Genomic DNA, 13,027 nt, shown 5'->3' on the forward strand with positions numbered 1-13,027 from the left:
GATCTGTTATGTTAGCAGTATTTTGATTGGTCTACGTCCCCAGCTCTGCTTGTGGCTTTTTCAGATGAAGATGGAAAAACTCACTGCAAGTGGGAGAGGGAAATCCAATGATTCCTTGTCTGACCCTCCTGGCTGGTTGTTGCTATGAAGTGAATGAGGGGGAAATGATTGAGAGGTTCTTGACATGTAGATTTCAGTAGGAAAAAAGCAATGCTCTGGGAAGGCCCTGCAGTGACTCTGAACGGGATGGGGAGGGAGAGACATTGCTACTGAGATGGGACAGTGACGTTGGTTTGCTGTAATGCTCCCTCCCTTGCTTTGTTTCTGTTTGAGGAGGACACGCCAAGTGCCTTCGGAGGGGATGAGGTGGATTTGGATGCTAGGACTATCTCTGCCTCAGGAGGACTGAAACTGGCTCCCCTTGGCTCATCTGGAAGGAAGAGAGGACAAGCTCCCAGGCCAGCGGTCACCACTACTGAAACCAACAGAGAGGGAAAGGAATCAAAACTTGGGAAGAGAAGAGAAAAGAAACAGGGGGAAGGGGAGTTCCAGAGGCAGGAGAGAAGAGCTAAAAACCATTAGGTCTCCTGCAAGGGGAGGCTGTAAAGGGGAGACACTGCACAGGAGACCCACACTGAAACTCTTGTTGGTGCAAAGTGCTGCATGGGAAGGGGCTGGCCATGGAGAAGTTGTCCCTGGAAGGGAACGACCTGTGGACTATCAACGGCTCACTGATCAACTCCAGCCTGAGCCTTGAGAACCGGACTTATGGGGTCAACAGCACCACTGATCCCCTGAAGAGGAATGAGGACATGGCCAAGGTGGAGGTGACGGTGCTCTGCCTCATCCTCTTCCTCGCTCTGACGGGCAACCTGTGCGTGCTGCTGGCCATCCACACCACCCGGCACAAGCACTCCCGCATGTACTATTTCATGAAGCACCTGAGCATCGCTGACCTAGTGGTGGCCATTTTCCAGGTTCTGCCTCAACTCATCTGGGACATCACCTTCAGGTTCTATGGGCCAGATTTCCTCTGCCGGCTGGTCAAGTACCTGCAGGTGGTGGGGATGTTTGCTTCCACTTATATGCTCCTGCTGATGTCCTTCGACCGGTGCCTGGCCATATGTCAGCCCCTGAGGTCATTGCACAGGAGGTCTGACCGGGTATCTGTCCTCCTCACCTGGCTGCTATGCCTGCTGGTCAGCATCCCCCAGATCCACATATTTTCCCTTCGGGACGTGGGCAATGGGGTGTATGACTGCTGGGCAGATTTCATCCAGCCCTGGGGAGCCAAAGCATATATCACCTGGATAACCCTGACTGTTTACATTATCCCTGTGCTGATGCTAAGCGTCTGCTATGGCTTGATCAGCTTCAAAATCTGGCAGAACGTGAAGCTAAAAACGGCCCATGAGAACAACATGAACCTGTCCTCCAGCGGTGCGGGCCTCTCCAGGGTCAGCAGCATCAAGCTAATTTCTAAAGCCAAGATCCGGACAGTCAAAATGACCTTCATCATAGTCTTAGCTTTCGTAGTGTGCTGGACTCCTTTTTTCTTTGTGCAGATGTGGTCTGTGTGGGACAAGAATGCTCCCAAAGAAGGTAAAGTTCTCCCTCATTTCATATATAGAAAATATATATTTGCATGTAATAGTTAGTGTTGGTGACTAATAATTAACACATCAGTTGGCTGCAAAACAACCATTCCAGATGTGATGGGGGTGGTAGAGAGATTTCAGTCTGAATCAAGGCTCATTCGGGTGCTGAAAGGAGAGAGACTGATGACTTGCATCTGATCCAAGGCATGCAGTTTTGACACTTCATTGGAGTCACTCCTGGTTTTCTGGGGGATAAGGAACCAGAATCAGCCCCTCGGGGTCTTGAACTGAAACCTGGAAAACAGTTTCCCTCCCTGTTTGCCAAGGCAATTCTCATTTGCACACAATGTGCACTTCCCTCTTTTGTCTGTCAGCACGGCATAGCTATAGCAGCTTGAGCATGTCTGCTGAAATGGCACCCTGCAGGGTTGGGTGTGTCAGGGAGCCAGGCTGGGGTCCTGGGGAGCCCTCCTGGCTAGGCCCGTGGAACCTTTCTGGAGACTTGAAAGTAGGTCTGGCACACCTTAGGCCAGGGCCTTAACCACCACTCTACCCCCTTCCTAAACAGAAAAGCTCTGGTTTCAGTGCAAAGCCGGATGTTCCAACACAAATCTGTTTTTGCAAACAAAAAGATTGAGAGGTTTGGTTGTCATTCCAATGTGGAACAAACATACAAACCTCGGAATTTGCTGCAAAACAGAATATTCGTCCCCGGCTCACCTGTACTGGGCACCTTCTTCGTAGTGTAAATTCAAGGTCATTTACAGGAGTCAAGCTTCATTAATAATAATGCCTAGAGATGGCTTCCCCATTAATTTCTGCAGTGCTTTGCAGGCATATACTTCCGACTGCTGGGTTTTTAAAAATATCAGGTACTGGCCATGACTAATGTTAAATGTATCAACAGCACAGAGCAGCCGCTCTCAGTGGCAAGGGAATTGGGGGTGAGAAACCCTGAAACCAGCTGGTTTGATATCTCAGTCTCACATTCCCCAGCATCTTCTCTTCCCTTTCAATGCCCCTTTCTTCTCTCTCCTCTCCTCTCCTCTCCTCTCCTCTCCTCTCCTCTTTACTCTGTTCTTTTTTGCTTTCCTTCCTCCCTTTCTTCCCTCCGCTCCCTTTCTCTCTTCTCTCCATTCTCTACACTCACTGCGATGCTCTTTGATGCTGGCTGTAGGTCGCACGTTTCCCTTAATGTTCCAGTGATTTATTAGTTAGTTGGAAAGAAAACATTTTTCAAAGGGCGAAGTGCCATTTTTCATACAGGAACGCTGCAGTAGCTAAGGCTGATAACAGGCAGTAAAATCCATTACAACTCCCTATTTTCCCAGTACTTTCGAAAGCACTTTCCCCTTCGGGCTTTCTATTTCCCCTTTCTATTCTCACTCTGTGCTCTGAATTGGAGTCGGAAAGTTTGAGGAAAATCCTTTCAGTCCTTTTTTGAGGTAGGGGAGAGTGAAAAAAATATATCTTGGGAACGGCAGTTTTTAAACAGATCAACAGAAACTTGGCCTGGCCAGAGCCCTCGCTGAGGGCTAGCACCTTTTTGCGTGGTTTGGGGGTGTAAAATAAACATGAGGGGAAAATAACTGCTAAGTGGACACACTAATGCTACTGGAGACAGCCTGCTCCTCAGCAGCTGACTTCACAGCTGCCCATAGGGCAATGCAGCTCCTGCCTTCCCACAAGATGCTCCTCTCCCTCCTTCGGGCAAGCTCCTTTCAATGATAAATTACTGTGTGTAAAAACTGAACCCCCCCATGGGAGATTTTTACATGTCCCCAGTAAATCTGAAACAGAGGCTGTGCCTCAATGTATGTATCTGCCGTGCTTTAGTCTTCTCTCTGCTCTCCTTATTGCTGGTGGAGGGAGTATCCCATGGGAACTTTGTCCTGGCCAGCTGCTCACCACATTTGTCTTGGTTGTTCACACTGGTAATTGCATCTGCTTTGTAGATGTCTAATGGGATAAGAAGGGTCCTTATTTCCTTTCATTTTATTTTAAACATCTGCTAAGAAGGGCTTGCTAATGATGCCCTCGCAAACATAACTCTCTGTCGCGCTGTTGAGCTCCCTTTCAGAACAGGATAGAATTGTAGATTCAGAACCGATGATTGCTTACACATTGCTTTCCGGGCCTGCATGTTTGTGCCACTCGTTCTCATTTACTCTGTCAAATGATCGGTACTGTGGTGCTTTACCTAAGAAGAAGCAGACTTTGAAGGCAGAGCACGTTAATAACTCATCCTGGTTATTCACACATCGGGCTTGGGAGCCAGGTGTTTTGTCTACAGCAAAGGATGTTATTTTAGCAAGAGCATCCAGTATATAATAGGATCTAATGGCACAGGAGGAAAACCTCTTGTGAGTTATATTAGGAACAGTGAATGATAGTAACACTTAGCAGGGTCAATAGTGTGAATTGCACCTTTGACTTCCTTCTCCAAAGCGCACGTTTCCACCACTTGAGCTAAAGGACTAACTCCTTTAGCTAGCAGCAGTAGTAGGCTCTTAGCCTTGATGAGGGGCAGTAACTCAAGGGGGACACAGCACCCAGCACGCATAACTGATTCGTTACCTGGCAGTCTGGGATACTATAACCCTTTGAACCCAGTGGATATAAAGTTTCCACCACTAAGCAAGCACCCTGCCTCCCTTTTCACTCTGCTTTCTCCCTTAAACAAAATAAGACCCCTCTGAACTCTCTGCCCAGTCCCAGCAGTTGAAACAGCACTGCTGGGTGGGTAGAATGCCTCATGCTTCCAACCTACTTTGCTGCAGTGCTGGTGCTGTCTTTCTGTAGAAAACCTTTTGGGGTACTTCTTAGCCACTAGTCTTGGCTCCTGATTCATGCCCCTTTCCCCTGCTACTGCTGCTTCTAAATCAGATAGAGCAGTTTGGAAAGTCAGCAAAGGGGAATGGGGGGGCATAGCAGGAATGGAAAGTAGAGGTAAGGCTTTCACCAGGTGATAGGTTTGCTGAGTCTGTCTCACCCCACCTCCAACACATGCCCACCTCCAACTGATTCAAAAAATCTACCTGCTCCCTCACATAGTGCCCACTAGTGGTTTCCCCCAGGTCCTTGGAAATTACCCAGATTCTAGCTCAGGGATCGGCAACCTTTGGCACACGGCCTATCAGGGAAATCCGCTGGCAGGCCGGGATGGTTTGTTTACCTTCAGTGTCCCCAGGTTCGGCTGATCACAGCTCCCACTGGCTACGGTTTGCCGTTCCAGGCCAATGGGGGCTGCGGGAAGTGGCAGCCAGCACGTCTCTTGGCCCAGGCTGCTTCTCGCAGCCCCCATTGGCCTGGAACAGCGAACTGCGGCCAGTGGGAGCTGTGATCGGCCAAACCTGTGGATGCTGCAAGTAAACAAACCAAAGGCTGCCGATCCCTGTTCTAGCTGATATCTCTTTGAGAATGAATTAGGCTCCAAAGGGTTCGGTGTCTGTTTTGCCAGATGTTTTGTCTCTGCAGTTTTGTGTGGGTGTGCACTGTTTTCTGGATTTCTGTTTCTTTGCGCAAAGGAGTGTATCTCATTGGAAGGAAGGATTCAAGAGACGTGTGCAAAGAGGTGTAACAATCAATCGAAATGTAACTGAACTGTGTGCCATTGCACAATGCCCCTGGTTTTCTTGGGCATAATAGTAAAAGAAAGGGAATGCGTCACAAATAGCTGGCAAGGTTTACATGATGTATGCAAATTGCAGAAGTCAACAAACAGCAAACAAAGCCCTCTGCTTGAACACACAATTATTAGGGGGCCAGATGTTGGGGGGAAGGAAACATGTTTAAAAAGGCTGCATGATGCGCTGTTTCTTAATGAACAAAATGTTTATCAGCCACCGTGTGGAAAGCCTTCATCATGGGATCTGGAAAGGGCCACAAACAAATGAATGTCAAATGTTTTCCAAATTAGTCCTAAATTGTCCCCCTGCAAATTGACTCCAGGGCTCCAAAACCTGCAGTGTTTGAAAAGTCTGTCTGAGAAATTATCAAACAGATAATGAGTTATTGGTCTTGGAAGAGGAAAAAATCCTCAACTGCTTCTCTGAGTGTGTTTGCACCGTATCTAAACAGTGAGGGAGTATGCAATGTTACTCTGAATTGTTGTAAGCTAGTCACTGTCACCTTCTAGTGTTTCCCCTTGATGCCTCTCTATGAAAGGGGAAGCGTACTTTTAATTTTGTCATGGAAGCAAAACATTTCTGTGTCATTTTGCATGATGCTGAAACCTATTGCGATGAGCAGGCTGCCGCGTATGGAGTTATATTGCCACCTGTAGGACGTGACTGGACTACTTTGTTTAGAAACTTGTCCAGTGGTTGTTAATTGCATGTTCTTGATAAATAAGATCCAGCTATCATGCACAGGGTCAAAATCTCTGCCTTTGTACTCCAGAGGGAAGTTGGAGAACCTTTTCCTCTGAAGTCAGATTTTCCTTTTATCCTGGAGCAGTTCTCCTATGTAAACCTAGGCTAAATACTTTATCAATTATTATTAATTATGTGTGTTGCGTTAGCGCCTTGGAGCCCCAGTCATGGACCAGGACCCCATTGTGCAAGGCACTATATAAACACAGAAAAAAGAGAGAGTCCCTGCCCCAAGGAGTTTACAATCTAAGGCAAGAGTTTAGAATTTTCTTTTACTTTTCAGGGGGTCTCTATCGCTAACTCAGCTGACTTCTGTTTACACTGAATTAAACAAACAACACTCTTCCCTCCAGTACCTTGCTGATAATTCGACAGAGTAAATAGGAATGAATGACCCCAATATCAAAGCAATCTGTTTGGTTCCTCTGCAATGGCTGTGTGTGCTATGCTTTACTGTGTGTGCTTTGCATTGTGTCTTATTGCATTTGTCCTGGGGCTTAAAAGAGGCCTGAGCCTGCGTCACTTGAACAGACCCAACTCCCTATGATGTGGAAGTTTGGAGTGTGTAAGGAATAAAAGACTGGGCCCTAAAGAAAGAATTTAAAAGGTCCTTTGCTAGTTTAATACATTACTAATTTGAGGCCTGATCCTGCAAACATTTAGGTACCTGAGAAACTATCCACATATGTAAAAGCAGCAAAGAGTCCTGTGGCACCTTATAGACTAACAGACATATAGGAGCATGAGCTTTCGTGGGTGAATGCCCACTTCTTCGGATGCATGGGTATTCACCCACGAAAGCTCATGCTCCTATACGTCTGTTAGTCTATAAGGTGCCACAGGACTCTTTGCTGCTTTTACAGATCCAGACTAACACGGCTACCCCTTTGATACTATCCACATATGAGGAGTCCTATTGACTTCATTTAAAAAAAGAAGTGAAATAAGGATGTTCTTGAAATACACCCCCACACACGTACATACATATGTTGCCTGACTCATATTATTTACTAACTTCACAGCATGGGAACATGCGCTCCCCTCCTTGCTATATTTTTCTGTGATTTGCATTACCTAGTGTTATGACACCCCGATCTACTCAGACCGCAGCTTCAAGTCCTTTTTCATGGTTGCATCTTCCTCCTGGGAATCCCACTGGCTAGAAATATTTGTCAGGGAATTCCCCAAAGCAGTTATGTGTATGTTTAAAATATTCATCCGTTTTAATCTCTTGTGGTTACACCATATAGTGTCATTTTTAAACATGTTTCATAGGCTTGTGTGGTGTGTCCTATGTCTTAACCTATGTTTAAATGGGGCTGAAGTAAAAAGTAAGCAAACACTTCCACATCTGAGTAACTTTATGCTCCAGAAACTTTTCACCATTTCAGGGGGGCTTAGATCTTGGGGGATTAGCCTGGCCCTTTTCAGAGAGAGAGAGAATTGGCCCAGCTGGGGAAAAAACATTAATTTCCCCGCTGTTCAGGGAGGAGATCTGGGTATGGGAGATTTGATCTAAGTCCAACACAGTTCTTCTTGCTCCATGCCCTTAAGAAAATGCCTGTTTCATGCCACTTGCCTTCTTATATGATGGGCCAGGGTTTTGTGTTGTACCTGAAAGACAGGACCCATAGCAGCAGCTTAGTACCACCACCCATGTTGCTGATTGCTCAACATCATTCTCAGTTGCGGGAGCACTGGGTCAGCTGTGAGTGAGAGAGAACAAGGCAACTACAGACCCACCAACATTTCTTGCCATACATGCAGATCTGTCATCTAAGTACTGGCTAGGCCCAGCCCCACTTAGCTTGGGAGAGCTACTAAGTTAATAGAAATAAGAGATGGAATAGATCCATAGAGGTCTCATCCATTCTCTGACTAGACTGTACCCTACAGTTAATAATCGTAATGAATACCTACTTCTTATATAGCACTTTTCATCAGTAGATCTCAAAGTGGTTTACAAAGGAGGCAAATATCATAATCCTCATTTTATAGATGGGGAAACCGAGGCATGGAGCGGTGAAGTGACTTGCCCAAGGTCACTCAGCAGTCCAGTAGCAGAGCTGGGCATATGACCCAAGTCTCCTGAGTCCCAGTGCTGTGCTTTATTGACTGGGTGATTAAAACCTCCCAATTCTCCTTTGTCTATTTCAGTTTGAAGTATGAGCACAGTCCCAGCTCATATAGCTGTCGTCAGTCCATTGTGGAGAACTTTTTCCTACATTGCCCAGTACAAACAATTCATAATGCTTTGGAATTTTGCAGCCATTTTCATGACATGAACATTTTCTGTTCTGGCAGCAGATGTTCCCTTTTGTTGATGCTGGAATTGGTCTGGGTAAATGTATGTTGGCGTTATACCACGGCAGATCAGGACAGACAGCATGTGGATCGGTTTAGGGTGTCATTCAAATCACACATCATCACTTTCTTTCCCTACAGAAAAACCTTACAGCTAAGATGCAGTATATCTGACATACTAATCTTTATATCAAAGAAAACAGTTGTAAATGTTTGTAAAGATCGGTAAATGGAGATGATGCTGCAACTCACCTAATGGCATCATATTTGTCAGGATATTGGGACATTCCCCTCAGCAGTGTCACTCACTCATTTTAAACTAATCAACATATTATTTTCACTCCTAATCTGGAGTGAAATGAGAATGAATTACAAGCATGTCTCCAGTACAGTGGGCACATTAATATTGGGATACTAAAGCCCATCCATACTGGGCTACCTTTAATACTCCATACTAGTCAATAATTAATGATACTCAATCATAATTTACCTGTAGATACTGCCTTTCACATCAAAGATCCCAAAGCACTTCCCTACCTATGGCACATTGCTTAAGTGCTTTGCTGAATCAAGGCCTACTAGAATGCACCCACTTCTGGAGTGGAGGGTATTCTACACAACATCACAAGGGCAAGACTTTTATATGACTTGGTTAAAGGTGCACTGTGAACGTTTTTCTTTTAAGCTGAAAAACTTTGGCTGATTTTTACTGAGGCAGAAAGAAATAGAAGAAGGATCTCAGTTATAAACAGATATCCAGTGAAGTTACGTGGCAGCTCATGTTGATAGTTGTGAAATGTGTGGGGGTTTTTTAATCCATGTTCATTGACAAAGCTTCCTCAGAGCCTAGCCTAGGTAACGGAACTCTACTGCTGATCAACATGTGCCTTTCTCGGAGAGAGCTCGTTTCCCTTTGAGTTTTGCATGTGTGGCTATAAATGACACTGCCTTTTGGCCAAAGGTTTTTCCAGAGGCGGTGCTACTGATTTCCATGTGCTGAAGCAGCCTTGTTGTTTTGTGACCAAGGCCCTGCTATCCTTTCCTAAAGCGCATTTGTAGCTCAGGTCTCCGGATATTCATTTGCCAGAGGACCTTTTTACCACTTAGTATATTGATTCATTTATAAGATATTCACAGGGTGCCTTGCACTCTCAATACCTACTATGCAGAGCTGGTCAACATTTTTTTTACAATACATTTTTCTTTGTTAAAAAGCAGGGTTGCTATGATGATGAAATTTCTTGCCAAAATGTCATGGCTGACAAACCTTTTCATTTTTGGATTAAAATTTGAAACAACATATTTTAAACATTTTCCCCGCCAAATTTTCTTTCGTTCAGAATGGTGAGAAAATTTCCCATTTCACCCCCCACTTCCTGTAACCAACAGGGAAAAAAAAAGTTTCCCCTCCACTCCTCCCTTTGTCTTACTTTTTTCCCCAAAGAAGGGGGGAGGGGGGAATAAAAAAGTGAGAAAAGGGGGTAAAGGAACCAAAAATTCAATATGAAATTTTTCATTTAAAATATTTTCCATGGAGAAATGGAAAAAAAGTTGTGAAAACTTTGGAATGAAACCAAACCTCCTCGGTTTTCAACAGCTTTTTGAGAACACGTCTCCCCAAAACTTTTGACCAGCTCTACTATTGGGAGTGGATGGTGCTCAGTTCCTCACAGGATCAGGCCTCCCTCAGTTGCATTTTTATCTAGCCAAAAAGAGCCATGTACCATGCCGAGGGAATACATTAAAGCTGGGATGCAACCCGATGGCGGGGAGGTGTGTGGCTGGATGCCAGTTAGCTGTTGCTTGATGATTTTGGCATGCAGTTGCTATGGGTGCTCAGTAGGTCTGATCAAAGGTTGAACTGATTGGACTTAGGTTCAACCCCGTTCATAAATGAAGACAGTGGTAGTGGAATGTTATTATGCAGAGTAAAAAACACCTGCCAGAGAGTGACTCTTTAGCTAGTTTTTTTTTTTAAATCTCCGTTTCTGTTGGGTGTTTCCTTTACAAAAAGTGGAGCCTGCCCCCGACCTTGTTGCCAATCTAGGACAGAAGCCAGGGGGTGAATGAGCAAGGAAACTGAATTACCGTGCAGTCCCATATTCAGGCCCTGGGCTGGACAGTAGATTTCATCCCTCATGCACATGCGCGTCGTCTACTTGGGCTTTGTTGTCCTTATCTAAGGACTTCCACTGACTTCACTGGGCGTTGGATGAGGCCCCATGAGGGTTAAATGACTTTCAGCCACAGTAGGGTCTCATCTTTCTCAAGGTAAATCCCACAGGGATGTACCTCCTTGCAGATCCAGTGTCACCCAGATCAATCTATAGCTATGTCCTGAAGACTGTCTGGCTGGATATTCAGTGACCAGGAGCACCAGAAGCTCCCTAGAAGTGGAGGGGCCACCGGCGCCCGAACCATGGCCCCACCCCCACTCCTCTCCGCCCCCCAAGGCCACATCCTCATCCTGCCTCTTCCCCAAGGTCCCAGCCCCCACTCGCTCTATGCCCCCTCACCCCAGTCGCTCACCTTTAAGGCAGGTAAAAAGTGGTGGGGCCATGGCCTGCTGACCCACCCTGTTCTGGCGCCCCTGTCCATGACTGGTGATTTTATTGATCCCTGACCATGTAGCAGCATTCCTTGGTAAGCATGCTTTGTAATTCATGCTGAGGAAGACTGAAGAGTGGTGTGTTGACATTTTTACTCTCATCATCATTGTCAGCTGCTCCATATTAAGTGGCAGGGCAAGATCAGCAATGAGACTATTCATAGCCGAACCCACTGACTGCCTCCATTGGCACTGATTCGGTTTCAGCGGCTTTCTTGGTATGGGCATATTATTAGGATGGAAGACCAACGAATTATGCAAGCCATTATAGGTAACTTATAGCAACATGCCTATGCGTGAACTCCATTTAAAAATAATTGTCAAAGGGTTCTCTCCCCCCACCTGCCCTGCCCCGCCCCAAAACTGCACTCTTGAACTGGCAGACTTCACGCATCTTGTGTTTTCAATGTACAAACCTCACCTGTGGGGTGGAAAGCCATGTATTCTGTGTGTTTGAAATACTGACAATCAATCAGATGCATATAGGTCTGGTACAATGCCACCTGCATCCACTTCCCCTCCTCCCCCTTGCCCTGATTTAACTGTTCATTGAAGAATCGTGGTTATGCAATTAGACGTTGTTACATAAATTTGAAATAACCATAATTTCCAATGGCAAAGCTTTGAATATGAAAATGTTCAATTAGGCCTGGTCTACACTACCCGCCTGAATCGGCGGGTAGAAATCGACCTCTCGGGGATCGATTTATCGCGTCCCGTCAGGACGCGACAATCGATCCCCGAATCGACGCTCTTACTCCACCAGCGAAGGTGGGAGTAAGAGCCGTCGACGGGAAGACGCGGAGGTCGATTTTGCTGCCGTCCTCACAGCGTCGAATAGCGTAGCTGAATTTGCGTATCTTAAATCGACCCCCCCCTTTAGTGTAGATGTAGCCTAATGTCAAAGAAAAATGACAGATTCTTCCCATTCTAAAAGAGTCTCGCTCTAATTAGGTGGCTTGAATGTGAGCAAATGCTGTCTACGGATGGCCTTGATGATATAGAAATGCAATGTAGGCCTTTTCACGCTACAGCCTGAACACACACAATGACTGGTAATTTCTAAATTGGCTAGTAGGGAAAAAGATAGGTAGACGGATGGAAAAGCAAGGAAGCGGCTATCTCTTTGATATGACAACTTCTTTAGAGCTTATTCACTTCCTAATCAGACAATGGCAAGTGGGCATCAGGCTGCTGAGTAGTGGGGTATCTCAGCTTTCCAGCATAACACAAAATAAGGAGCAAGAAATTCACTGAGATGGGGAAAAATGGCTTCTATCCTGGGGAAGACTTAAAAACAATGTGTCTTAAACATAAATTGATTTATTTTCCCCATATTTTTTCACAATTTCTTTTTACCACTTGCATCAATTGAGCTATTTTTGCTTAAAGGGACATAATTTGTTCTGTACTGGACTATGGAAGGGTTTGGGGGGAAATTCCATTGGTTTGTCATGGTAGCATTAAATCAGCGAGAGTTGGGCCCACAAATTTGTGTGTTGATCAACTGGGGACATGGGAGTCAGGCCAGGATGTTGGGGAGGATGTAGGTGGATTCTGGGATCAGGATCTCCAAAAGCCACTATTTCACTAGGAGGGTGGTGAAGCACTGGAATGGGTTAACCTAAGGAGGTGGTGGAATCTCCATCCTTAGAGGTTTTTAAGGTCAGGCTTGACAAAGCCTTGGCTGGGATGATTTAGTTGGTGTTAGTCCTGCTTTGAGCAGGGGATTGGACTAGGTGACCTCCTGAGGTCTCTTCCAACCCTAATATTCTATGATTCTATGAAAAGCCACAATATCTTCTCACTGGACATGCCCAGGTTTTCTTGCCAATGCCTAAAGATCACTGAATGGCACTTTCACGTTGTTTTCCTGCTATGCTTTCTACCTTGCAGCATCCCCATTTATCATCGCCATGCTCCTAGCAAGTTTAAACAGCTGTTGCAACCCGTGGATCTACATGCTTTTCACGGGCCATCTCTTCCACGACCTTATACACCGGTTCCTCTGCTGCTCCACACGCTATTTAAAATCCAGGCAAGGATGTGACCTGAGCGTCAGCAAAAAAAGCAACTCCTCCACATTTGTCCTGAGTTGCAGGAGTTCAAGTCAGAAGAGCTTCACTCAGCCTTCCACAGCCTGA

At 45.7% G+C, this 13,027-nt stretch overlaps 1 protein-coding gene across 1 annotated transcript; it reads left to right on the plus strand.

Annotated features, from left to right (window-relative positions):
* Positions 1-680: 680 nt before the first annotated feature.
* On the plus strand, positions 681-13,027 carry OXTR (oxytocin receptor). Its single transcript, XM_065408402.1, has 2 exons — positions 681-1,602; positions 12,780-13,027. Exons 1-2 carry the CDS (start codon positions 681-683, stop codon positions 13,025-13,027), a joined length of 1,170 nt encoding a protein of 389 aa, XP_065264474.1.

The sequence above is a fragment of the Emys orbicularis genome, chromosome 7 (assembly GCF_028017835.1).
Source record: "Emys orbicularis isolate rEmyOrb1 chromosome 7, rEmyOrb1.hap1, whole genome shotgun sequence".
Lineage (NCBI taxonomy): Eukaryota > Metazoa > Chordata > Testudines > Emydidae > Emys > Emys orbicularis.